The 26,860-nt window shown below is 44.4% G+C and overlaps 1 protein-coding gene and 1 long non-coding RNA gene across 2 annotated transcripts; one reads left to right on the top strand and one right to left on the bottom strand.

Annotated features, from left to right (window-relative positions):
• Positions 1–7,707: 7,707 nt before the first annotated feature.
• On the bottom strand, positions 7,708–10,031 carry LOC311497469. Its single transcript, XR_014699383.1, has 3 exons — positions 9,559–10,031; positions 9,318–9,443; positions 7,708–7,887 (listed from the first exon to the last, which is right to left on the bottom strand). It is a non-coding gene; the product is annotated as an uncharacterized lncRNA (long non-coding RNA).
• A 2,703-nt stretch (positions 10,032–12,734) lies between these two features.
• Positions 12,735–23,294, top strand: mex3a (mex-3 RNA binding family member A). The gene is made up of 2 exons (XM_084557531.1): positions 12,735–13,309; positions 16,686–23,294. The coding sequence occupies exons 1-2, from the start codon at positions 12,889–12,891 to the stop codon at positions 17,846–17,848; spliced, it is 1,584 nt and encodes a 527-aa protein (XP_084413657.1). The 5' UTR covers positions 12,735–12,888; the 3' UTR covers positions 17,849–23,294.
• Positions 23,295–26,860: the final 3,566 nt, after the last annotated feature.

The raw sequence follows: 26,860 nt of genomic DNA, 5'->3' as shown, positions 1-26,860 counted from the left end.
CTAACACTAGCCCAGTTACTCCTGATTTTAGAACAAACCATGACCTGGATGACTGAGAACCTTCACAGGTGTCTATTTATGAGAAACATCACTCTGTATGAAGAAACATGACCTAAAAAAGTATAAGATGAGGGAAGATCTTTTTAAAACTATTTCATCTTAAACTATTAATAGATAAATATGACTGCATTCATTTCAAACTCATTTCAGTTCAGCCCAGTTTGAACTCAAGGGGGTCGGACCAGTAACAACACAATAATCTATAAATAACAACAATACAGATGTTTCCTTTTGTTTCAGTGCAAAGAAGAACATTATGAAAATGATTAATTATAATGAACTATTCTTTTACAAGAACATTTTATGAACAAACCTGAAATTTCTCAAGAAAAATAAGTGCAATTTGGGCACATTGCTGCCATCTGCTGGTTAGTTGCAGGTGTTGTGTTCTGTCAGCAACTGTGACTGAAACAGTGCAACCCCTAGTGGACAAATTAGGAACAGCAGTTACTTTGATTTAACGTTTTCTACGTAATTTAACTTCAAAATATACTAAATATAGAGGCTCAGTTTAAAAGTTTAAACTTTTCTTAATCACAGGATCAATCTTGATCACAGGAGCTTTGACGTAGATTCACTTCCTGATTCTTTCAATCACAGATCTGAAGATATTTGAACTGTGGTATTTAGTTCATTTAGATCAGCCACAACATTATGACCACTGACAGGAGAAGTCAATAACATTTAAACCATCTTGTGACAGTTCATTGTTCTGCTGGGAAACTTCTGGACCTGGCATTCATTGGTGTGGATGTTACTTAGACATGTAGCAGCCCCCTAGACCAGACCAGGCACCCCCACCCCATAGCAATGACACTCCTTGATGGCAGCAGCCATCCCCAGCAGGATGCAGCCTGACACAGACACACACACAAAAACACTTTAGGAACAACTAAAAAAAAAAAAACATGAAGATCAGCACAAGGTGTTGACCTGGCCTCCAAATTCACTAGATCCCAAACTGATCAAGTATCTGTGGGATGATCCACAGTGACTGATCCTGATGAGTCACCATAAGGGAGACCTACACAGTACATCCAGACTACAGCAAAAGCAAACAAAAAAACAAAGCTCATCATTTGTTTGACATTTTTTCCAACTGTTGCTTTGTGAGAATTTGTTTTAGCTTAAAATGCAAATCATTCCTAAATTGATGACAGGGACCTTGGTTTAAATCCACTTCCTGATTTCCCTTTGTGTGCTGCAGATGTAAAAAGAAGTTTTGCTGAGACAGAAAACCACGAGGAGTTTCCCTTTGATTAGTCTAAACAGACTGAACCACGAGGAGGGATTAGAGGATTGTCTCATTACTTCAATCAGCGACACGAGGAAGTGACAGTCCCAGGGGGAAACGGAGGAAGCCGTAGACGAGAGCCACATCCAGGCTGAGGAACGACGACCGCTGCACATTTAAAGCCTTCACTTGTGTCCCCTGGATGTTTTGTTGTGAACAATGTCACCTCTGGATGTGTCTCCACCTTTATAACAGAGCTTCACCTCCTGCTGTCTGGAGTAAAAACACTTGGGCGCTGGAAAAAGATTCCCTCTGGACCTACTCTCGTGTTACACTCTGTACCCCAGTACATTTACAGTTGTTGAAGAATCAATAAAAACTAAGATTTTAATATTTAAATGTGCTATAATTTAATTTACAGTAATAAAATGTCATCTATAAACCACTTTCAGCCTGCATGTTTTACTGCCCGTGTCCCCTCTGTCTCGTTCTATTACTTCCTGTCTCTTGCTACCATTTCCTATTAAAATAAAAGCATAAAAGCAAAGAAAAATAACTTTAAATTACTGCGATATACTTTACTGAGCTGAGAGTTTAAGGATTTAGGTTCAAATCAAAGGAAACGGCCTTTCAGTGCAGAATTTCCTCTTTCATTGTTTCCTTGGTGAGCTGCTGGAGAGACACAAGCAACGCAACAGAGACAATATTTGTTCCTTTTGTTGTGCTGTTGGAAAATAACGACTTGATCTGACTCACTCAAACCACTGCAGACCGAGATTTGCTTCCTTAAATCTTGGAGAGGTTTAGATTTAGTTGTGATGGTCGTTGTTTCTGCAGCTGCATGAATGGATGACTAAATGCTTCCTAAAGAACAAAGACTTTTTTTTTTTTTGAAATTCTGTGGGACGTCCTTAAAAAAAAAAAACTCTAGTCCTCCAAAATGAACATTAAGTTGAAGGGAGATCTCAGACCATAAGTAGGAATCACTAGAAGACAGTCACGTAATAAATAGATATTTTAAAGATATTTTGTCCAGATGCAAATAATTTTTATTCTTTAAATTTTTTTGAATATTCTAGTGTTTGCTTATAAATCTCTGTGATCCTCTACAACGTCCCAGGTCACTCAGGTTCTGCAGACCACTGCCTTCGGGTCGTCCCAAGAACAAGACTGAAGCTCGGGGGGGTCGAGCTTTCTCAGCTGCAGCCCACAAACTCTAGAACAGTTTGCCTCTCTCTGCTCACGAGGCTGCCCCAGACGCTGCCTGTTTATAAATGACTTCTATTCTTCATTTAATTTAGTTTGAGAGCTGCTCTTATTTTAATCTAGAAAAGTGAATGTAACCTCACTATCGTCAGTCGATTCTGTACTTGCTGTAGTGCATGTGTCGACGCCTTGCTGCAAGTAAAACTTTAAAGCAAGACTCCAGTGAATCTGTCATTCTTGATAAAAAATAATTTCCATAATAAGGGGCCTCTGTGGATCATCCCACAGATACTTGATCAGTTTGGGATCTAGTGAATTTGGAGGCCAGGTCAACACCTTGTGCTGTTCTTCATGTTTTTTTTTTTAGTTGTTCCTAAAGTGTTTTTGTGTGTGTGTCTGTGTCAGGCTGCATCCTGCTGGGGATGGCTGCTGCCATCAAGGAGTGTCATTGCTATGGGGTGGGGGTGTCTGGTCTGGTCTAGGTGGGGTGGGGGTGCCTGGTCTGGTCTAGGTGGGTGCTACATGTTTAAGTAACATCCACACCAATGAATGCCAGGTCCAGAAGTTTCCCAGCAGAACATTGAACTGTCACAAGATGGTCGATGTTAGTCACTTCCCCGGTTTTAATGTTATGGCTGATGCCTTGACTGCTCTGTACAACACTTCGGTCAACATCTGTTGTTTTTAAATAAACTGACAACTGTGTCTTGCATTTAAGGTGATTTATGTTTAACTGTGACTGCAGCTCCTGGTAGAGTCTCTGCTGCCTGATTAAATATGTATATATGAGCTACCGCCTCTAAGTTTACATTTCATGTTTATATTTTATTTTTTGTACTATGTATAACTGTGCATGTGACAAATAAAACCTAACTGATCTTAAATAAATGCAGGTGTTCCTAATAAAGTGTCATTCTCTCTCTCTGTCTGTATCTCAGCTTTAACTGCTCCACACTCATTCCCACCAACAGTAAAGACACCAGGCGCCATCCACTGGCTGAATGGAAACTGATCGCGGGTCACAGAGTTCATGAACTGATTCAACTCTCCGTCTGTCTGCCTCTTCCCGAAAAAAATAAAAACAAGTAAAAAAAAAAACCTCCACACTTCGAGACTCAGAGGAAAACGCGTTGCTGCGACGCGTCTTACCTTCGAGCTCTTCACCTTCTTCCGTCTCCAGACGCCTCTCCTCCTCCTCCTCCTCCTCCTCCTCTCCTCCTCTCCACGGTCACAGGTGACCTTTCAAAATGCCCACGGTCCAGTTAATCATCATATTATCCTCTGAGACTTGGTGTTTTGGGTTTTTTTTGTCGGGGATCCGCAGAGCAGCAGAGTCCATCCGGGCCAGCAGCCACCTGCAGATCAGCACGCTTGATTAGACCACTGCTGCCAATGTGTGCTAATTACAGAGCAGCCTGCAGGCGCCACCTGGCGACCACAATTAACGCTTTACCACAGAGAGAGGGCTGTGGCTGGGTGTCAGTCAGAGCAGGTAAAGACCTGGGAACAGAACTGGATGCAGAGTAGAAGTAAACAAGTTATTCATACTACTAGTGCAAATATCACTCTGCATTTAACAGGTATTGTTACTGCCTTTTGTAGTAGTAGTAGTAGTAGTGCAGGGCGCTGGTTCAAGTCCAGCCTGTGACATTTCCTGCATGTCATCCCCATCACTTCCTCTTTTCCTCTATATATAATCATCTCTCCAAGAAAGACACAACAGGCCAAACATAAAATAACTTTTAAGACATGATGCATGTTTACATCACAAATTAAAGTTGTGAATCCACAGGAAAAATAAAAAAAACATGGTATTTTTATTTATTTATACATAACTAACATCACCTCAGTCTCTGAAAATATGAATCAGACCAGAGAAACATCCACAGGAGTACTGTTTCTGCAGAATGAGTCATTTCTTCTGAGGCAGGATTTTACTATTTTAACAGGGTTGCATTGTTTCTTACACGAGGAATCTAAAAGTCTCCCTCCATCACTGGAAAAAAACAAACTCCAGTAAACTTCTCCGTCTAGAGCTTCACATGAATGAAATAACTGCAGCATTCATTCAGCCTGGAGGGCCCTCGGAGGCCCCTGTGGCCTTACAGACCCCGTTTTTTTTGTGAACGACTGATACGCTGACCTGAAGGAGAGCAGAGCAACTGGACTTGACTTGTTTCTTTTCCAAAGTAAAGCTCGACATTAGTTTAATATTTTGTTGAAGTTAAATGTAAAAAGAAATGTTTTATTAGACTTTTCTTTGTTGTTTTGAAAAAGAAAATTATTCTTAAACTGATCTCAGGAGCCTTTATGAAGAAGCTACTTGGATGAAATGTCTTTAAGAGACGCTACCACATCCAGTTGCTCTTGATCCAGGTTGTTTGTTTGAACATATCATGATCTGAGACTAAATATTAGAAACAAGACTCAGTTTAGAGCAACGTGGTTTGACATGAACTTTAAAATGAGCAAAAGGTTGAAGGAAGATCTTTCTACTGAAACTATTTTAGCATAAATTGACCATAGTTAGGAATCACTGGAAGATAAGTCTGAATTCATTTCCACTAGCTGATACTAATAAACTGAAATAAAGATGGAAACATTCATTCATTTTCTTTAACCTCTTGTCCTCTGGACGGTCACGGGGGGGCTGGAGCCTATCCCAGGTGGGGTACATCCTGGACAGGTCTCCAGTCTATCACAGGGCTAACACAGAGAGACAGACAACCATTCACACTCAGGCACCACCCCTCCACTGTGTCCCGTCCCAGAAATATTCAGATCTTTCTGCAGCTCAATACTGATTTTGTTTAATTACATTTTATCCTGCTTGAGTTAAAATTAACTAAATATAAAAGCTGCACAGTGGCGTGGTGGGATGCACTTTGTTAACGATAGATTTGCTGACCTGAGCAGGGTTTCACATCCACTAGATAACTGAATTAAGGTGGCAGCCGGGGAGCATCACACCACTCCTCCTCCTCCTCCTCCTCCTCCTCCTCCTCCTCCTCCTCCTCCTCAGCTCCAGCAGCAGGTCGGCCATCATGGAGCCGTACAGATGGTTCCACTCACAACTCGATATCTAGACACAAACAAAAAGCACAGATTAAAAATCAACCGCCGCTGCAGACGTGTCGGATGTGGCCGTCGTTATGTAACAGCTGAGCATGAATTTTACATGGCCTGCTGCATCACTGGGCTGTAAATGCTTTGTTTACATTGGTTCATAAATGATGGAACGGGACGGAGGGTCACTGGGACGCACATCGTGGTCTGTGAGAATGTGGTGTCTGCCACCAACACTGTACCTCCAGGGCAGTGGGAGTGAGTTTGGGATCTGTAACTCTGAGGAAAGGATCGACTCATCCAGATAATAAAGCTCTACAGACGCTTTGGTAATAAAATACGACCTGGAGAACAGCAGGTGTATCTACCAGGACGTATTTACTGCACAAAACCTACTATTAATGAAGCTTAATGGGCCGCTGTTTAGATCCTTTACTTAAATAAAAGTTGTAGTACATCATTGTGGTAATACTCTGTTAGAAGAAGAGGCCTTCAGTGAGTTTTAAAGTTGGTCAGGGTGTTGAGGTGCTTCATAATCACACGTTGCTCCCTCAGAAAGGCTGCAGACTAGTTTCCACCCGTCCAGCTTATTCCAGACAGTTGCACCGTAACAACGCCGCATGTCCCTGAACGCCAGTTTATTAAGTTCACTCCCCTCAGTGAGGAACAATAAGAGCAACACAACAGAGACATCGTTCAGTCTCTACAAATGAATCATACAGAATTCAAGATGTTTAGAGCACACGGTGAACGTCTTACTTCCTCACTGACAACACGGAATAAATTAAAGAAATATAAAACATGCAAAGAACAAAATAAGGTGCAATGGAAAGCTGTTAAATTAAAATCTAAACAGCTTGAAACCTGAAAAGTGTTCTGTGCCTTATCCAGCGTATTTAATTATTTAAATGAAGCATTCACTCAAATGTAGCGTTGACTTCTTCTTCTGTGGTGGAACAAATGTTCTGACAGATAAATGAAGAAAAAATACAAAAGATTAGCAGCAAAATGTGAAAGTAGAGCAAAGTGCAGCTCCTTTAGTTCATTGTAAACATTATATTATTGCATTTCTTGCATCATATTTGCAGTTTAATGTCACAAGTGTCCAACGTGTGGCGATAATTGTAAACACTGTTTAAAATGCGGCGCTGCAGTACGCATGCAGCTCATGAGTAAATGAGCTCAGTTAGTTTCCATCATTGATAAAAAACTGGAGCCTGATTCGCTGATTTAAAAAAGTGCAATCATCTTACACTCAATAAGAACAGCAGTTTTAGAGCAGACAGTAGAAGTCTTACTTTGCAAGTCTCCCTCACTAACAACTAAATAAATTAAAGAAACATAAAACATACAAAGAACAAAATAAGGTGCAGAAGAAACCTGTTAAATTAAAATCTAAAAATTTTGAAACCTGAGTTTGAAAAGTGTTCTGTGCCTTATCCAGCATATAAACTGTGTGTTTTAACTAAAAACTTAATTATTTAAATGAAGCATTCGTTAAAATGTAGAGTTGACTTCTTCTGTGGTGGAATAAATGTTCTGACGGATAATAAAAATCCTCAATTTAAATTTTAAATTAAGTAAAAGTATAAAAAGATTAGCAGCAAAATGTAAAAGTAGAGCAAAGTGCAGCTGATTTAGTTCATTGTAAAGATTATATTATTTTCAGTTTAATGTCACGGTCGAACGAGTGGAGATAATTGTAAACACTGTTAAAAATGCAGCGCTGCAGTACGCATGCAGCTCATGAGTAAATGAGCTCAGTGACTTTCCATCATTGATAAAAAAACTGGAGCCTGATTCACTGATTGAAAAAAAAATAAAGTGAAAGCGTTCATCGTCTGCATTAAAAGCTAAATCTGAACCAGGCGTCAATAGGAAGGATGAGGACACCGAGGGCCGAGCACGGACCCCTGAGGTCAGAGCTCTCTGTGATGATGAGGATGAGGATGAGGATGATGATGATGCCTGTGAGATCACCGCCGCCATACGGGAAGAAAGCAGTGAGGTGAGCCTTACTCATCGCTAGGCGTGTCTCTAGCCGTACAGCACAATGTGATTAGACAGGCAGACGGGGGGAAGAGGGAGGGAATGGGGGGGTGGAAAGAGGGAAAGTGAGAGAGAGAGAGAGAGAGAGAGAGAGAGGGAGAGGGAGAGGGATGACCTAATACCCGTAAAAAGCAATGAAGTCATACTACCTGACTCATGTTCCCAGCTGACACCAGCTCTCTCTCCCAATCACAACATCCCCAGTGTGTTTGTTGTCGGAGGCTGAGGTGTGTCGTGTTGGTCAAAAGTTTCTGATGCATGTGAGCGAGCGTCTTTAGAGTTTACAGGTGGAGACGGTAAAAGAAAGAATAAAAAAGAGAAAGAGAAATAAAGATTTGTTGTTTTTACTGATTTTAAATTGACGATCTTTAGGTAGTTTGTTGTGTTGCATTGCTTTTTTTTAGGCTAAATGATAAACTGATCATAAAAATAATCAATAAGAGATTTTTTGGGTCATTATGGGTCGCGGTAAAAGGTGAATAATACAGATGACATAACATATCTGCACAGAAAGCTTTCACAATAGACTAAATATTAGAAACAAGACTTGGTTTGGAGCAGGGATGTCAAACTCATTTTAGTTCGGGGGCCACATACAGCCCAGTTTGATCTAAAGCGGGCCGGTCCAGTAAGATAATAGCATAATAACCTATGAGTCCATTTGTTTTAATGCAAAGATGCAAAGAAGGTCAAGTAATTTAGGAGAATGTTTACATTTAATGGACTACCCTTCAAAAAAAATGAAATTTTGCAAGAAAAATAAGTGCAATTTGAGCATCCTGTGGTCTGCTGTTTAGTCCTGGGTCTCTGTGTTGTGTTCTGTCCACTTCTCTGGACAGACTAAAACATTGGACAAATTAAGGATAATTTTCAGTTATTTTCATTAGAAAATTGCAGTCTTCTATGTAATTTTGCAAATTCATGCTGCGGGCCTGATTAGATCCTCTGCCGGGATGCTTTTGACCCGCGGGCCGCATGTTTGAAACCTGTGGTTTAGAGCAACGTGGTTTGACATGAACTCATTCATTTTCTGTAACTGCTTGTCCTCTGGAGGGCCGGGGCGGGGGGGCTGGACCCTATCCCAACTGGTCTAGAGATGGGGTCCACCCTGGACAGGTCTCCAGTCTATCACAGGGCTAACACAGAGAGACACTCACACCTACGGCCAATTTAGAATCACCAATGAACCTAACCAGCATGTCTTTGGACGGTGGGAGGAAGCTGGAGAACCTGGAGAGAACCCACGCAGACACAGGGAGAACATGCAGACTACACACAGAAAGGAACCAGTCGACCTGGATTAGAACCCAGAACCTTCGTGCACACCACTGTACAGAAATATTCAACTCTTTGTAATTTACATAGAGGAGTCAAAGTGTCTAAAGCTGAACACTGAATTAGTTTAATTACATTTTATCCTGTTGAGTTAAAATAAAGTAAATATAAAACCTCATTATTGATGTTAGCATCAGCAACACCTCAGACCGCAGTAAAAGTAAAAGCAAAGCTCGACGTTAGTTTGATCTAATGTCCAGCTGCAGTTTAATGTCTGAAAATGATTCTTGTAAATTCACTTCCTTTGTTTGAACAGATCAGATACAGTTAATCTCTGCTGATAATAAGGTGAATAATACGACTGAGTTGAAGGTGAAACAAAAACTGGGAAGCGTTCACGTCCTGAGCGGAGCTTCACTTGACTTACCCTCAAACACAGAGCAGAGTTTGTCCGTCTGCAGGATGAATCCACAGAGTCGAGGTTGTTGAGTTTTAATCGTCCTGTCCAGCGTCTCCGTCTGATCATCACAGCTCTGACCTCATGTGAGTCACTCTGGAAAAAAATCAAAACAGCAGAAAAACTTACAGCATATGAAAACAAACACAGACAATTATTATTATTATTACTATTCTTTCTATAAAAGGAGAAGACGCCCACAGACACTCACACGGCGGCCTCTGCATTCAGAGGGATTTATTCAGCTGATCGACTTCAGGGCTCTCGTCGGCTCACAAGCACAAGATGTGGTATCATTTGCATGGAGTCTTACATCATCCCTGAGAGCCCGTTCACTGTGGCATCAGCACGTGGTGCTTAGCCAACATGTCCCTTTGTGCTCGCGGGAGCCTCATTCAAGTGACAGCGGGGCACCAGAGGAAGTCTTGAAAGGGACATCTGGCCGTGGAAGTCAAAGGGATGTCCTTTAGGGATGTCTCCACAGCCTATTAAGCCTGTCCTCTTTGAAAGACAGATACTGTCCATAGGTGAAAGCAATATTTGCATGAGATCCTGGACAAAGAGACGCAGTAAACCACAGCATCTCCCCAAAGATGCCAGTCAGCCTTTCATTAGAGGGGGGAGAAGGAAAAAAAGAGGAGAAACAGCAGTACTGTGGCGACCAGATGGTCAAGATCACAGAGTTTTTTATGTGCGAGTAACATGACCTCAGCACTCTGGGTTTCACAAGTATCCTGTAGCTACCACACACACACACACACACACACATGCGTGCACACACAAACTAAAGAGTACAAATGACAATTGTAGCCCAGAGCTACAGGCAGAATGTCTGAATGAAAACCAGGCCCGCTGAGGATCATTCAGAGCCGGAGAAGGTTTAGTTCAGGGTCATAAAGATTACAACAGCAAGGCCTCCGACGGCCCACACCAAACTCACACATGCAGACAGAGGGTGGAAGTGTGTGGGTGGGGGGGAACCTGATCCCAGATCCATGCTTCTTATTGATTGGAGCTCTGGACTCCCAGCGGACCCCTTTTAATGGAGCCAGACGACCTCTTGGACACGCTGCCACACTCAGAGGCTGGCCCTTGAGCGGCGATCAGTCGCTCTCGCCCCATCCTCCGGCCTCTCCACCGGGGTGGGGTGGGGATAGGGAGCAGCAGCAGCAGCAGCAGCAGTAGCAGTAGCAGTAGCAGTAGCAGCAGTAGCAGCAGCAGACCCCCTGGGCCCACCCCTCTGGTCCTTCACTCACCACGCCATCCTCTTCCTGCTGCTGGGTGGAGTGGGGGGATGCTTTAATCCCGGCCTCATACCGGGAGTCTCCCTGTGAGTTCTCATCTGCAACGCACCCTCAGGGAACCGACCCCGTCCTGATTGGCACCCAGAGAGCGCGTCTAGACTCTGATTACACATGTAAATACGCCCGCTGCAACTTTCTGCCTCCGCTTTATCACAACACTGATACTGTTTCTATTTTCAGGAGCTGGTGTTTGGAAATTTGTGATTATATTATTGCTCCGTTCTGCATGTTATCAAAAGGCAGAAGGCATTCTCACTAGAAATGCTAAAATATTCATGCCGAGGAGTCACATGCCCTGCTCAGTCTGTCATATAAGAGTGTGTGTGTGAGTGTTTTTGTTTCTGTCGTTACAGTCGAAGCCCACTTACAGTGTGGGAAAACACCACACATGATGGAGAATAACAAACTGAGGAAGAATTAATGGACGGGGTCGAACGCAGACAAATAATCTACAGGGTGAATTTAACACCTCCCTGGGGATCACAAAGCACACACACACACACACACACACACACACCGAGAGACTTCATTCATCAGCAGTTTAGTTTATTTCCAGGTGTTGAACCATTAAACTTCACAAATAAATCCGGGGGGAAACGAGGAGGATGGAGGAGACGAGCGAAGCGTGTGATGTGATGGCTTCTTCTTCTTCTTCTTCTTCTTCTATTTTTTATTTTTTTCTCAGAGTAAACATCCCCCAGAGTTTGTCTTGTCATTCAGGTGGCCTCATGCAACACATAACACAGTGTACACCCCACACCGTGCATGTATGCACAGATGGCAACGACAGGCTAAGCTTGAGATAGACTGACACTTGGAGGAAGCTGGAAAACATGGACAGGCACTGCAAAGCAATTTACACACACCTGCTCCAGCATTTCCCTCAAAGCTTCATTTATAGCGGTGACCCAGGAGTGATGATAATAATAATAAATCACCGTAAAATATTCATTTATTGGTTTTATATTCAAAATTTCAGGTTTAACTAAAGATTAATTGAAGTTGCAGGGACTTTATGTAGTGTATGAGTGTGAAATAGAAGAAAACTGACAAAGGAGCTGAAATAAAAGTCTGTATGAATATTATAATAATAATTTAGATTCTTAAAAATCACTGCAATCTTTGTGCTGGACTGCTCCAACCATGCTGCCGGCGTGGCTTCTGTCGAGGACATCTTGGGGAGTCTGTGCGTGGAAACGAACGGCGCGGTTCTTTGTTCACCGGGGCTGCTGCAAAACCCTTTTTTTTTTTTTTTTTTTTTTTTTAACGGGAACTGTGCGAGGGCTTTTCTGATGTTCCCCCCACTGCATAGGGTCTGCAACGCCTGTCTGACAACTCCCTTTCTCTTCACCTCCTCGTATACATGCCCCCCCCACCCCCACCTCCCTCCCCCCCCTCTTAGACACCCTCTTTGCCTCCTATACATAACATCCTCATGCGCAACGGCGCCGGAGACAACAGCGCGGTGACCTGCCGCAAAGCACGGCTACATGGAGGTGGGCGGACCCCCCTCCTCCGTTCCCAAAAAATAAAAAATGCCACTAACTCCTTTTACTCGTGTAGTTCGCGTCAGATGGTGCAGACGCGCCTCATAACAAGCAAGCAGGTAGCTGCTGGTATCTGAATCCCCTCTAATGATAAAGTTGACATCATCCTTTCAGCGGCACCACTAGGTGACCATGTGCGCACCGTGCCTGCACCTTTTAATACGCATCTGTTTACATCCTGGGTGGCTATTCTTACATAAGTCTCCATGAAAAAATAAAAAAAAATGCGGCTTTCGAGCCACACTGCGGCTCTGGAGACCGCGGCCGAGTCTGCGCTCGCACGGTTCGCGTTTTTTGGGTGTTTTTTCTCCCCTTTCTTTCTATAGGTGACCGGAGGCGGCTCGAGCTCGATGCCACATGCTTGTGAACCTGAGACGGAATGAAACGGGAGGGCGGCTCGTTTTGTCTCGGCGAGGAGGGGATCTGTGTAAACCAGACTGGGTGGAGCAACGCGTCGCCCAGCCCCATCTATCCGCGCAGACGGCCTTGTGTCCCGTTCGCCCGGAGCTCGGAGAGAGACTACTGTACTGTGGAGTCTGGCGGATAGAGAGAGAGGGGGCTGGTCTATGGGAGGGACTAGCGCAAAGGGGGGAATTGGAAGGAGGAGGGGGCGAGGAGGAGGAGGCGGCACGGGTGCTGTTTCTCCAGTCTCTTTCCCCTGTCTTTGTCTCACACACTCTTTTGTTAGCCATGCCTAGCCTGCTGGTTCTAGCAGGGATCATGGAGAAAAATGGGGGCTACGGCGGGGATCTGGCCGGCTCCGGCTTCGGCAGCGAAGGTCTCCTCGTGCCGCCCGACGAGGAGGAAGACGACTCCCGTGCCCTCAGGGTCGCGCTGGGCCAGTTGTCTCTGCTGGGGCTCGGGGAAGGCGAGGACGGCGGCGGAGCCCCGACAACGGGAGTACAGGACCGGAGTAACAACAACAACAACCACCACAACCACACGAACAGCGGCGGCGGCGGCGGGGACTCGGCGATTCTGCAAGGGAAGAGCAAGTTGTGCGCCCTGTACGAGAGCTCCTCAAGTGAGACGAAAGGACGAGGCTGCAACATAACAGAATGCGTCCCAGTGCCCAGCTCTGAACATGTGGCCGAAATAGTGGGGAGACAAGGTAAAGAAAAAAAAAAAAAAACGCTGGCTTGCAAATTCCTTTTTCCCTCCAAACTTGAGCTTTTATCCCGCTACCAGAGCTGCATGATCCCCGCCGAGGTTTCCTGCGCGCTTGCTTTTTGTTCCCTAACTGTTACCTGGTGTTATTTGACAAAGAAAAGGGAGTGGTGTGTGTGTGTGTGTGTGCTCGTGGGTTTTTTTTTTGTGTGTATGTGTGTGTGTGTGTGTGTGTGTGTTCCCCCGAGACATCAGCCTCCCACTTTTTTCCTGCTACAAGTTCTCGTGTACTCATCATTAGACTGATCCTCCTGAAACGAGGAGCCGCGGCTCGTTTTGCCTTTTTTTTTTTTTTTTTTTTTGGAGTGAATTCGCTCAGAAGCATGAGACAGAGCAGAGAAGGAGACCCCCCCACCCTCCACACTCCACCCTCCCCTCACACCGTTCCCTCCCGGGCGAATTATTCTACATCCACGCCATCAATGTCAGCGCACACACACACACACACACATGCACGGGCACGCACGGCGCGCACGGTGGAGCAGGGAGAGAGCACTTGCTTCCTTTGTCGTCTGAGACGCGCCAGACTGTTCAAAAAAGGCAACGTGCAGCTGGCGAGGAGAGGAATGTCTTTGTGAGCTGATCGCTGAGAGAATAACAAAAAAAAAATATATATATATATGAAATGATGATAAAAGAAAAATACAAATCAAGACATTTGGGCTCAGCCGTGGTGGAGGTTGCTCCTCTTTCCAAATCCAGCTCGTTGTTTATGTTGCGCACTGGCCCACTGACACAATTGGACAATAGAGGAGCCAGCGTGGTCACCTTGTTGTTTAGGTTTTTTTTTGAAATGAGGGAGTTGGGAAAGTTTAATTCCAGACAGATGATGATTATATTTATTTCTTGCTTATTCTTATTCTTTCTTGCAGTTGGCTTTTCTCCTTCTTCTTCTTTTTTTTTTATTATTGAACAAAGAGCTTGAAGTTGAATGACAGCAGCTGTCAAACAAAGGTGTGAGTCGGGAGGGGAGGTGGGGGTGAGGTGAGGGGAGGGGCGCATTAACACAGTGTTGCTGCTTGGCACACGGGATGGTCTTTAAGGGTGACTCAGCGAGAAGAAGTTGGAGGTTTTTATTTTAGAAAATGAGAATATTTCTGTTGTTTGTGTTGAATAGTTCTAAAGATGGAGGGGTGAGGTGAGGTGAGGAGGGGGAGGAAAAGTAGGATTTCTTTCCCCCTCTTCTTTCTGTTTCATTGTGGCTGCACCCTTTTTGGGAATTGTTGTTGTTGTTGATGAACCCTTTGGGTGAGGAAAAGGGGGGGGGAGGCCTGGGGGGGAAGCGTAGCATCTGAAAGCTGAATGGGAGTCACGCCTTGGAGCTCAGCACATGGGCGGATGAGAGGGGGAGTGGGCTTCCTCGTGAGCCCCCACTTCACTGCACACTCTCAGTGCCACATGGTTGTCTTGTCAGGAGGCCGGAGTGGGGGGGTGGGGGGGTGGAGGGGGCACGGAGACCGCAGGGTGGGTGAGGTTCCACCAGTGGGTCCGGATCCATCTCCGGTCTGGAATAATGTCACCAGGAGGAGCAGACATGGCTCCTCTCTCGGCCGACACACCCCTTTTCTCTCGCTTCGCCGCCGTAGTAACGTGGGTGTTTTTAGTTGGTGCCGCCGAGCACCCCCACCCCCCCAGTCTACCCATCGTTGTGTACTCTGAAGTGTAAGTTTTGAATTTTAATGGAGGAACTGAAGACGGATAGAAGGGTGGATCCAACGAGAAAGAGGGCCCTTGCTTCGATCAAGAAGAAGTGCTGATTTGGGGAGGGGACGGGATGGGAGGGGGGGGCGTTTGAGATGAGCTGCTTTTTCAGTTTCAGGCCCTTCGTTAGTTGGCACTACACACACATACACACCCCCTTCCTCTCCCCTCTCTCCCCCCTCTCTGCACCATCATAGCCCCGTCTGGTGAATCTGGCAAATGGAGCATCCTGTCATGAAGAAAGGGTTGGGTATGATTGTTTCCTGTCAGAGTCGCAGACATCGATTCCCGAGGACGCTCTCGTACCGTCCTCTCGGAGCTCTCAGCGTGGTTATTTTTTTATTTTTTTTGTTTTGAATCCCGTCCACCACGTTTCACCGGCCGAAAAATAAAATCTGTCTCCCATGACTTAATTAACGCGTGCATATTTTGGTTAACAGATAAAATTCTTTAATTGGGACATTCATTTGGACTAATTAAAAATGTTTGAGGCAGTGAATTTAGTTGTTTGAGGCCCTGGTGCACGAGCTATTAGCTTAATATCAGGCGATGGCCACAGAGGGCTTTTTCAGATTAGGGGCATGACCTCTGATTTCTGGGCAGTCGGTGTTCCTGGACTAAGTGGACCTGTGCCGTAGCATTAGGGAGTCGTTCTGATTCAACTCAAGGTGTCTTTTAAAACCTTTTCATAGCTGTTGGTGCTGCTGCGACTCTCAGATAGTTAATACGACGACGTGCTTCGGGATGGTTTTTCTGAGCAGACGCCGTGCCCATAGAGTGTCTGGCACCGGCCTCTTTAAGAGACAAGAAAGGCACATGTAACCCGTCGATAAGAGAGGAAACCTTAATGAGGAAGTGCCTGAATTTCTGAATGGAAACTGGCCGGTGTGATGCTTGATGCATTCTTAATGAGGCGGAATATAAACAAAACTGCTTTGTCTTTTCTTGACCTCCAGCGTACCTGGTCTAATATCCTCCTAAATAATTACTGATTCACTATAGACCCAGCTCTGTCCCATTACGGGGTCAAGATGTAACCTGCGCTCTCTCCGTCCCTCATGTCACAGCTGCCTTTGAAAGCACTTAGTAAACTATTACACTCGGATCAAAAACAAGACAGATGTGGAGCAATAAATGGCCTAAAAACGAAGCATATGTGGGCTGCCTGTATTGTCTGGCAAGTTCAAGGACAGGTCAAAAAGTAATTGCTCAACAGCACAGTGAAAATATTCTGCATCTGCTATCACTCTTACAGCCCTGCATGAGAAAAAACAAAAAACGTCCATGTCCATGCTGGCCAGTATCGGTTTAAGTTGATTTAGAGGAAATAAAATAGCGCACTCAATAAGTACACTAATGCTTAGGTGCTTGAAAGCTCATAAATCATGGTAATTACTCTGTGTAGCCAGCAAAAAAAGCTGCTACATATTAAGTTAAACTGGTCAAAAGCATCCGAGTTCACGCTGAACAAAAGGGGGAGTGGAGGATTTATTTAAGGCTCAGCTTCAAAACAGAGTGTCTTCCTGCTGGCTCCCTCCTTTAACTTGATTGGGGTGTCACAAAAATTGAGCCATATATCTTATTTACTTCTTCTAAAACGTGTGCTGGTGTCTCTGCAGGCTGCAAGATCAAAGCCCTGCGGGCCAAGACCAACACCTACATCAAGACCCCCGTCAGAGGAGAGGAGCCCGTGTTCTTAATCACCGGCCGGAAGGAGGACGTTGCACTGGCCCGCCGCGAAATCATCTCCGCTGCAGAGCACTTCTCCATGCTGCGGGCGTCCCGCAACAAGCTGGGGGTGTCCTTCAGCGGGTCCCCGCCCACGCCTTTGCCGGGCCAGACCACCATTCAGGTGAGAGTGCCATACCGCGTCGTGGGGCTGGTGGTGGGGCCCAAAGGCTCCACCATAAAACGCATCCAGCAGCAGACCTGCACTTACATCGTCACCCCCAGTCGGGACCGCGACCCCGTCTTTGAGATCACGGGATCGCCGAGCAACGCCGAGCGGGCCCGCGAGGAGATCGAAGCCCACATCGCCTTTCGAACAGGAGGCCTGCACGACCACAACAACGAGAACGACTGTCTGGGGCCGAACGGTGGAAGCAGCCCAGCGGGCAGCGGCGGTGGTTTGGAGAGCCGGCTACAGCAGGTGTGGGGGCTACAGGGGGGCCAGCGCAAGCCTCTCACCAGCAGCTACCGCCAGAACTTCTCAGATGCCATGGTTGGAGGGGGAGGAGGAGGAGGAGGAGGAGGAGGTGGCAACGAGGGAGGGGGAATCTACAACAAGAGCAACTTCTCCAGCTCCGGAGAGAAGCCTTGCTCTTATTTTGGATCGGAGGGTACCCAGAGCTGGGGCGACCCCGACTACCCCAAACAGGTGGCCTTCTACGCCCAGCAGCGCTCCAAAAGCTTCGGAGGCCTCCCGCTCCCCCTGACCAGACTCTCCCCGGGCTTACCCGAGCCCTGCGGAGGCACCAACAACTCTTCAGTCACCAGCATCGTGCCCGTGTCCGGCTCGCCCCACGCCCAGGCCCGCCGCGCCCACAGCGAGCCCATCTCGGCCGGCGACGGGTTCCCGGGCCGCCTGCCGGTGCCGGACTCGCCACCGGCCATCGTGCGGGACTGCATGACCTGCTTTGAGAGCAAAGTGACGGCTGCCTTGGTGCCCTGTGGCCATAACCTCTTCTGCATGGAGTGTGCCATCCGAATCTGTGAGCTCAACCACCCGGAGTGCCCCGTGTGCCACACCCAGGTCACGCAGGCCATCCGAATATTCTCCTAAAGGAACCACATCAGTTTTTAATCATTAGTTTTGTCAAGTGTTTGTTCAACAATGATTTCCCTGTTATTATGATTATTATTATTATTATAATACACATTTTTGTTTTTCAGAAAATTTAAAAACAATCAAGCAGATATTTTAGAAGGCACTGCTTGCTTTACTAAAAAGTATAAGAAATATTTTTAAGTTTTTCTTTTATATATATATATATGCATATATATTTTATAAAAGTTTTGTTTATAAGAGAAGTATAGTACCTTGCATTTTCAGTTTTTTGACTGCTGCTGTTTTTCATTCATGAATCACAGTGTAGGCAGAGGTAGAACAGTAATGTGAACATTTTTATTATTCAAATTTTTTATTTTACCATGAAGTGGGTTTATACTGAAGGAAGATGATTGTTGAGGTACCCAATCTGCACCTGACTGACCTAGAAAGTCAATGTTGTTATTAGGAAGGAAGACGAAGAAAAAAAAAGACAATAATTTTTTCATTGCACCTTACAATCATCTCGGTTTAAAATAGGATTGTCAATCATACCTTGAAATTTCAGGAGCAGATGTGAAGGTGAATTCAGCCTTTTTTTTAGTTCTTTTTTTTTTTTTTTAAGTTCTTTTTTTGTTTTACTGTGATTGTGGTTCGATATAATTGGTCCAAAAATATTTTGGCGAAACAGAAATGTGAATAGATTGGTTCGAGGCATCTTTCCAGGAGGAGGAGACAAAAAAACAAAGACCTTTATTTCATTCTTCTAGCTTAAGAGTCTTAGAAAGCAGATAATGCTTTAAAAGGGGGACAGGACTTTACATCATTTACCTCCAGTAATTGGTTAAATTTTATTGGTGTCATTATTCACAGAGATAGACTGGGGCTGTATTAAGTGTGGGTAAAGTTCCCCTTCCAGTAGCCACTGATTACACTTTGGTCGCTGCAGTTTGTTGAAAAGATCCAGTAATGCTTGCTCCTCGTGGCACTTGAAAAGCATGTGGTTCCTCGGTTGGCTTAAAGCACTGATTTAATTTGTGAGGCCGAAAGCCTTGGAATTCATCCAGTTGGCTAGTTCTTGACGTCTGTCTCCCCCCGATGGACTTGTCTCAAAGCCACCTTAACCGCGCTTTTATTGTCTTTCGCATGGTCATTTGGCCGCACGTCCCGTCCCGTCCCGCCGAACGACGTGGGGACCAAAAAAAAAAGCAAGAGCTCCGGTCAACAAGCGTTACTCTGAGACGTGCACTGTAAATAAGGAGGAGAATTAGTGCGTGGACAGAAGCCGAGAAAAACTGTAGAATGTTTCACTGAATCAGCAGCAGATTAAAATAGTTGACTCTGTAAAATACAGAGTCCCAAATCAAGTAATCCTCGCTCCCCGTCCCCACTGCTAACGGCATTATGTGTGAGCTGCGAGGGGCCGCCTGTCTCCCCCTGTAATTAGCCAAGCTGTACAGGAGCAGGTGTTTCGTGGCGCACTGTGGCTGTGACCCCGAGTTGGAGGTCTCGCCTGGCCCTCCTTTTTCTTTCTCTCTTTTCTTTGGGAGTGGCTTTTATGTCTCCCCCTGCTTACAGTTGGACCGTTTTGCTTTTGGAGGCGTCATTGTCTGGGCCCGGTAGCGGCGTGGGGCTGTGGAGAGAGCTCGGACACGGCCCGGATCCGCTCATTCATAATTAGGCAAATGGGCTGGTCCAGGTGCGGACCGTGTGGGGACGCTGGAGCTGTGTGAAGGGGTACGATGGGGGTCCCACAGCGAGCCCCCTTCCCACCACCGCCCCACCGCTACAAGCTGCACAGGGAGGGGGGCTGGATGGTCTGGATGCAGCTGGGCGATTAGGACCCCCTCCTTCCACTCCCTCTTGCCCCTTCCTCCCCTCCCCTTTTCCCTCTCCTTTTCTGCTGCTCTGAGCCGTTCCTACTGGGGAAAGGAGGGGGGGCTCCTTTGTCCCAAAACACACAGACACACAAAATTTGAAAGACCCTAGCTGAATCTGGCAGCGCCTGTGAAATAAGGAGGGAAACAGGGGAGGAGGGGGGGGGCTTAGGAGAGAAATAAATTCTCTGCAGTTATCAGGAGCTACGGTAGTTACCTGTTTTCAACTAATATTTGCCATAAACCGATTCCAGATGATGAAAAAGCATTCTAACCCCTCCCCTCAATCCTAAACTGAAATTTGAAATTTCCAAAAAAAAACAACCTCTACCCCCTCTTTACCTCCACGTCCCCCCTCAACCTCCTTGTGTCAGCTTGCTGCTGTATGGGACATCCTGCAAATGCCCCTTCAGTGTGGACACAGAGGCTTCAGCCAATGGCAGCCCCCCCCACCACCACCACCCCACCTACCCCGCCCCTCCCCTTTGCGTTGAGCTTCCAGAATGAAATCAGACAATTGTAATTGACAGGAAAGCAGAGGAAACGCCCCATTTAACCAGCACTCATGCTGAATCAAATTACACACCCTCTGCGTCTGCCTTAGCCCCAGCCTGGGGATTTCAGAGGGCTAGAGGAGGGCGGGTGGCAGGGGGGGTAGGGATTAAAGCTGTTGAATGATCATGGTAGTGAGGGGTGGGGGTCATTTCGGTTGGAGAAAGAGAGAAGTATGCTCCCCCCTCCTAAAATAAATAAATAAATCCCTGCAGATCTTCCAGTTTTATTGATCGGGTTTTGAGCCTCTGTCACACGTGGACCATGTGTAGTAGTGGTGACGGGACGGGAGGGGGGGTTGAGGTAGGGGTGAGGCGGAGGGGATTCAGCGGTAAAACAATACAGCTCGGCTTCTGTCTCTTCTGCAGATCGTGTCTCGAGAACGGGCCCCTCCTTTACAAACAAAAAAACAAAAAGCAGACCCCTCGCGTTACGTGGTGGGCTGCAGGGAGCGCGCTGCACGGGCAGGAAGTACCCTGAAATCTATCAGATGTTACAAATAAAGGATAGTTAGGATTTTTTATGGAGAGGAGAAATTGCACAGTGGTTTGGCCGAAGCTTTTCAGCGTCACACTCGAGGCAGTACGACACTGTTCTCTGAACTTAGTATTTTTTGCCATTTTTGTTTTCTGCCTTAATCTTTTTTTATTTTTTATTTTTCTTAATGAAATATTGCAGCGACTTTGGCACACAAGGTAGCAACGTTGGCCTTTTGATATAGCACCGCTCCATTAAAAACAACTTTTAAAGTACTTATTTTTGGAAGAAACAAAAAAAAAAAATGAAAAAGAATGTGAATCAAACTGCTTGGGCGAAGGATTAAAGAGGGATTCAAAAAAATTAGGCTCTTAAAGAAAATACAAAAAAAACACGGAGTACAAAAAAAAAGCACCTTATTACAAAACACGTGCATTTATTTGATTAATACCAAACCGACCGCTGATGGTGAAATATATTTCCTAGGATTTGAAGACATGCACATAAGGATTCCCTATCATTTTAGTTTTATTTTGTGTGTGTATGTGTTCTTACGGTGGTTCTTGTTCTTCTTAATGCTACAGTAGTGCTAGTTGCAATTTGGGAGACCTCTCATCCATTTAGTCGATGCTGTTGACTTTAGTTTTTGAGTTTTGCACTGGTTTAATGAAGAGAGAGGGCTTGTTGGAGATTCTCCCGGTTTAGACGCTGTATAAGTTAATGAGTATTGTACTTTTATGGGAAAAGCACTCCGAGCATCTATGTAAATACAGTATGTGTATGGGTTACGAGCATCCAGACAGAGGTCCGGCTTCTAGTGAGGTTTTTGGTTGTTTTCTACGAGCTGAACGTGTCATTGTCAATGTTCTAGCAAACGGAGTTCAAAATGTTTCTGAGGTTTAGGGAGAGTAAATCTTTTATATATGCGTCCCATCGTTTCCCTTTGACTATAATAGTATATTAGACAGATCCATACGTGTAAGAAATATTATTTAAACTGATTAAACTTAGTATTTCATCCAAATATATAGATGAAAAATTAACCAGACACTTCTACTATAAACCGTAATATTGAATATCCTTTTATGACGCCGCTGATGTATAAATCCAGTCTCAAATAAAAAAAAAAGAAAAATCTCAAATGAATAGTACGTGTAATAGCCTAACCCCTAATGAATAAGTCAGTTTCTATGTATATCAGGATGGAGAGCAATAATAGGACTATACTGGGACAATAAACACAGGAGCCTGCTTCTTTGAATAATATTCTATGTAGAAATTGACCTTGACTATGAGGATAACGCCATCACGAGTCTGCCTCAAACTCATCAGTGTGAGGAACAAGAGGTGTAATGGATTAGTGAAACCGCTTCAGGATAAGTAATTGTTCTTGTTGTGTTCATCAGGGTCTTTCGATTCATTTTCACGTTGAGCATCAGTCACACGGGGTGGTGGGGGGGTCGTCATAGGGGTCGGGTCAGGTCAAGACAAACTTCAGGATTCTCATGCATCTCTCATCACTCGAGTGTAAACCAGAGCGTGGAGCGAGCTCCAGAGCTGGAGCTGGTGACTTCTTCTTATGACGGGCTGATGTCTTGAGGGCTTTGGTCACAAAATATACGACAGCGAGAGGCAGAAGGTGGGACGACACGACGGGACGGGACAGGACGCAACCGCCGTCGTGTCGTGTCGTCCGTGTGCTTTCATTAGTAGATTCCACACCGCTTATATCTCAAGTTCGGTTTACATATTTGATCCGTCTGTAAGACTTTTCATCTGTATTATTTAGAAAGTTTAAAAAAAAATTAAATAAATAATAAAAAAAAAAGGTCAAGACACAGCCAAAGAACAAAACTACAAGGAGAGCTAACTTATTTTAGCATCTGAAACCAGAAATAATCTCAGAGCTGCAATCATTTACCCCAAAAAGTCTAATTAATCGATATCTGTGAAAAAAAATAATAATGAAAGCATATCATGTTTCAGTGTTGTTTAAGATTAATACAAGAGACTCACTTAAAGCACATCCGGGCACTTCCTCAGTATTTTCTTTGAATAGTTTCTGGGTTAAATCGTTGGGGAGGGGGGAAAGAAAGAAATATCCAAAACTTCTTATAAAGTTTGTTTTTTTAAAAAGCAGAGTAAAATCCCCTCAGATCTAAACAAGGTGTAACAAAGCGACGGCGCCTTTAAGGATGTCGTTCAGAGAGTTAACCGTTAACCTTTAAGTTTAAGTGCATGTTAGTAAAATATAGAACAATAGGTTAAGATTTATCAAAAAAATAATAATAATAATAAAGAAGTAAAGATTTCATCAGCCTGATACCTGAAGTGTATAAAAAGCTTTAAGACCTTTAAAGTGAACATTGGTTTAAAATCATATATTTACCGTGTAGTTTAACGAACTGATGCATAGTTTAATTCTTAAGAATAAAGGAGTAAGTTTCATTTGTCCAAGCGCACCCAGTACGAAACACTTTTTTTTTTTTTGATTCGGCGGAGCAGCAGCGATGGAGGTGGTGGAGTGGGTGGGGGTTTGTGGGTGGGGAGGGAAGGGAAGGGGGGCGACTCACGGTGACATTTGATTCGTTAAGTTCTTGTTAGTATTATTTACAATATTGTATTAAGCTTACTATTATAGTAATGGTAGAAACTGTTGATGTTTTTTCTTCTCTTGATATGAAAAAGGTCTTTATGCATTTATGTAGAAATCCCTTTTAAGGAGTGATAGGAAATCCTTATTTTCAATGGATGCACTTAAGCAATTGTACCAACCTGTCTAAATCACACATTGAGCAAGCAATGCATTTGAATGTAAAAGAAAAAAACAGAAAAAGTAAAAAAAAAAAAAAAAAAAAAAAAAAGACCACTCGACTTAATGCACTCCTTACGCTTATTGTTTTGTCGATTTTACAAGTGAGCTTTAAGTTTTTGTTTGTTTTGTTCTTTTCGAGGGAAAGAATTTGCGACAGGTTTTCAGCGTAGACTATATTTGAGTTCTTCCACATACATTTATAGAAAGTAACTTAAAATGAATAAAAAAAAAAAAAGCATATTACAGTTTCTCAAATCTATTTTGCTAACATGGGTTATTATTTCATAGAAAGCAGAGGAAAAAAAAAAAGAAGTCAGTATCTGGATGTTATTTATGAGAAAAAAAAAATGAAGCAACATATTTATGAGTAACCTCGAGACATTTTGTTTTTTAATTAAAATTACAAGAAGTTAATATATTTCTAAACACAGGGAAGTCAGTTTCTACTAATAAGTAAAAATGAGAAAAGAAGAAGTTTAGAAGTTTTATTTATGGAGGTTATGGACGCTCGCCTTTTTTCCCCCCACACACGCTCCACGGTGAGTGGAGTGGAGCAAAGAGCGGCCCGTAGCTTGAAATTTTAACTTCAGACGTGCACTCTTGTCAACACCGGTGCATTCACAATGGAATAATTACAGAAAATAATATAATATTTTTTAGAATTTGGAGATATTTTAGTCACAGAGCATCAATTTTGTGCCTCGATTATATATTTTTCCTGCATCAGCATTCTTTGTGCAGTGCTGCTTGCTGTAACCCCCCTTTTTCCAGCCTCCCCCCCCACCACCCCCCCTTCGACTAACCCCATGTTACTGACTGAAACGCATTACTCATTTCCTCTGTAATCTAAACTCGCTTTTACTTATCAAGACTGAAAAAAACCACATGTTAACAACTGTAAACGCTTGGGATGAATGGAGCAGCCGTGGGCCCTCTCGCCCATGGGGGGGGCCCCCCACACACATAACTTGTACACACTTTCATTCATACATTTTTCTACATCTGCTACTCAGACGGTTTAGGATGGACGGAGCGTAATCAGCTCAGAAAAATAAAAACCCTCTGCCCCAACGTTAGGGGCGGAGGGCGAGTGGAGGCATCTGGGTGCGGACAACAGGGCACTGTGTAGTAGATCTATGTAACTAGATGCACACATATACACTGAACGGATTCATTACAGTACTAGCTTGCATGTATGTTGTATGGTCACTTAGACGGGAGGAACGGCGCAGGTCCTGCGTCGTCCGCCGACGTCCCGCCTGGCTTGGGCCGTTCCCCCTCTGTAGATTTTCATAGTTGGAGTCTCTTTGGAAAGTTGACGAATGAGTTTGGAGCCAGACGAAGACCACTTCAGTCCCCACGTCCACGAGTCGGGGCTTCGGATTCTCAAGTGTTTATTGAGGAAAGATTGTTTGTTTCGCGCCGCATAGGAATCTTAGGTTTGTGCAAGAGTTGATTAAAGAAAAACAAAAAACGCAAAAACACTACAATGGCACATTTTCTGCTGCATGTAAAGGTTGGGGACTGAAGCGGTGAAACTCGCTGGTGAAACTCTCAACCTTTTCCAAAGAGGCCGATACAGTCCGACAGTTTGTCTTTGGTAGCGTTTCCAATTTTTCCAGCACAGTAGAGGTGTTTCATACCGGTCTAATAGTGGTTGTAGTGCATTAGTTCTTGGGCCAGCATCACCTGGCGTTAGTTTCTGGTTTCTCTGTGAACAGTGAAGGAGGGTTGCCGCTGTGGCCCTCTGTGGCTGACCGTCAAACTTTGATGGATGGAAATAAAAAAAATAAAAAAATTTTTAAAAAAATAATAATAAAGAAGTCTTTGAACTCTGTTACAGTGTGCCATGCCCCTTAACAAGGCATGTGATATTGCAGGTTTATTTCTTATAGCACATGTTTTTTTGTGAATTACATTTTTTGGAGACATTTTTATTATTATTATTATTATTATTATTATTGTATCTGCGCCATGTTAGTTCTGGTTCTTTGTTATTTTTCCAAGATTCAAGATGTATTGTAAATGTTTCTAATAAAACAAAAATGAAAAGATTTCCAACTGAAGCCGCTGCCGTTACTTTGTGCCTAAACTGATCTTTGGAAGATTCATATTTTAATTTCAGTGAACAGAGGTGCATTAATATCTTATGTTACATAAAGAGCTCTGTTTTATAATATAATTCGTTATATAATATAGCTATGTCAATATCCCCTGATTAGCAATCGTGCTAAATTAACGAGCGGTTAAATTAATTCCAGCAGATTGACTCGTGAAGTCGACCACTTTATTGTTTTAAAGCGTTCTGAAGAGACACGAGTAGAGACGGGCTAAAACAAATGAGATTTATTTATACATATGCAGTCCAAATGAACATATATTAGAATAAATGTTTAAAAAGCCCTAACCTACACCATCCAGTTGAAGAGCTGTGAAGTCGACAGAAGTCTGAGTTGATGTGGAAACACATCAGCAGGATAAACACCATCTGTGTCCATAACCTTTGGATTTAATCAAGCCACTCCTGACTCTACTGTCCTCTCTCCCTTTGCTCATCTATTAAACGATTAGACACTAACAAACCCAATCCTGGCTCCTGAATACACCCCCCGCACCCCACCCCGCCCGTCCCCTCCACAGGAAATAAAGACAAGTGAAAGCGAGGGCACACCTCGGGGAGATCCCAGAAGGCAGAGTCCTGTTCCAGTCAGATACAGTGTAGAGAGACGGAGAGGAGAAGGTGAGCAGGCAGTGGAGGATTTCATTTACAGTAAAACAAGCCATCTCGGGTACATCAGAGACCACAGGAGCAGGGCAGGGCTGAGTGCCCGCACTACCTCATCCCCTGAAATATTATCCATCCATCCATCCATCCCAGCTAGCAGGCGGCGGTAGCAGCAGCAGCAGCAGCAGCAGCAGCAGCACAGGGTTGGCCACGCATTTAAACCAATTCCCTAATCTCTCCCAGAGCACCCGAAACGTTCAGGGCAGGGGTGAAAGGGTCATCAGCCGAGCCAATGCTACCATCGCACCGCCATGCGAGCCAGTTTAACCCATCCACTAGTGATGCGGCTATCCCACCTCATTTAGAGTTGACGCTGTGCAAAGCTTGCAGGAGCATGACTCATCTGTGGAGTACAAAGTGTGCGCGGAGCAGGAAAGCTGCTCCAAACAAAGATCAAAAGCAATCAAAAAGAAATTGCATGTCACTGTTGGGGAGGGATGTTATTGCTCCGAGAGGCCGGCTGGAACAACAACTTGAACCAACCAGCGCCAAACAAATTCCAGCATGTGCATTTAGGAAAA

The sequence above is a fragment of the Chelon labrosus genome (assembly GCF_963514085.1).
Source record: "Chelon labrosus genome assembly, chromosome: 12".
Classification (NCBI taxonomy): Eukaryota; Metazoa; Chordata; class Actinopteri; order Mugiliformes; family Mugilidae; genus Chelon; species Chelon labrosus.
Note: the sequence above shows the minus strand (reverse complement) of the source record. Positions and strands in the feature narration are given on the sequence as shown.

Bases quoted from the DNA above. Each gene is read 5' to 3' on its own strand.
- mex3a (XM_084557531.1), top strand. From the start codon at position 12,889: ATGCCTAGCCTGCTGGTTCTAGCAGGGATCATGGAGAAAAATGGGGGC. The intron at 13,310-16,685 runs GTAAAGAAAAAA...GTGTCTCTGCAG, and splicing joins CGAAATAGTGGGGAGACAAG to GCTGCAAGATCAAAGCCCTG.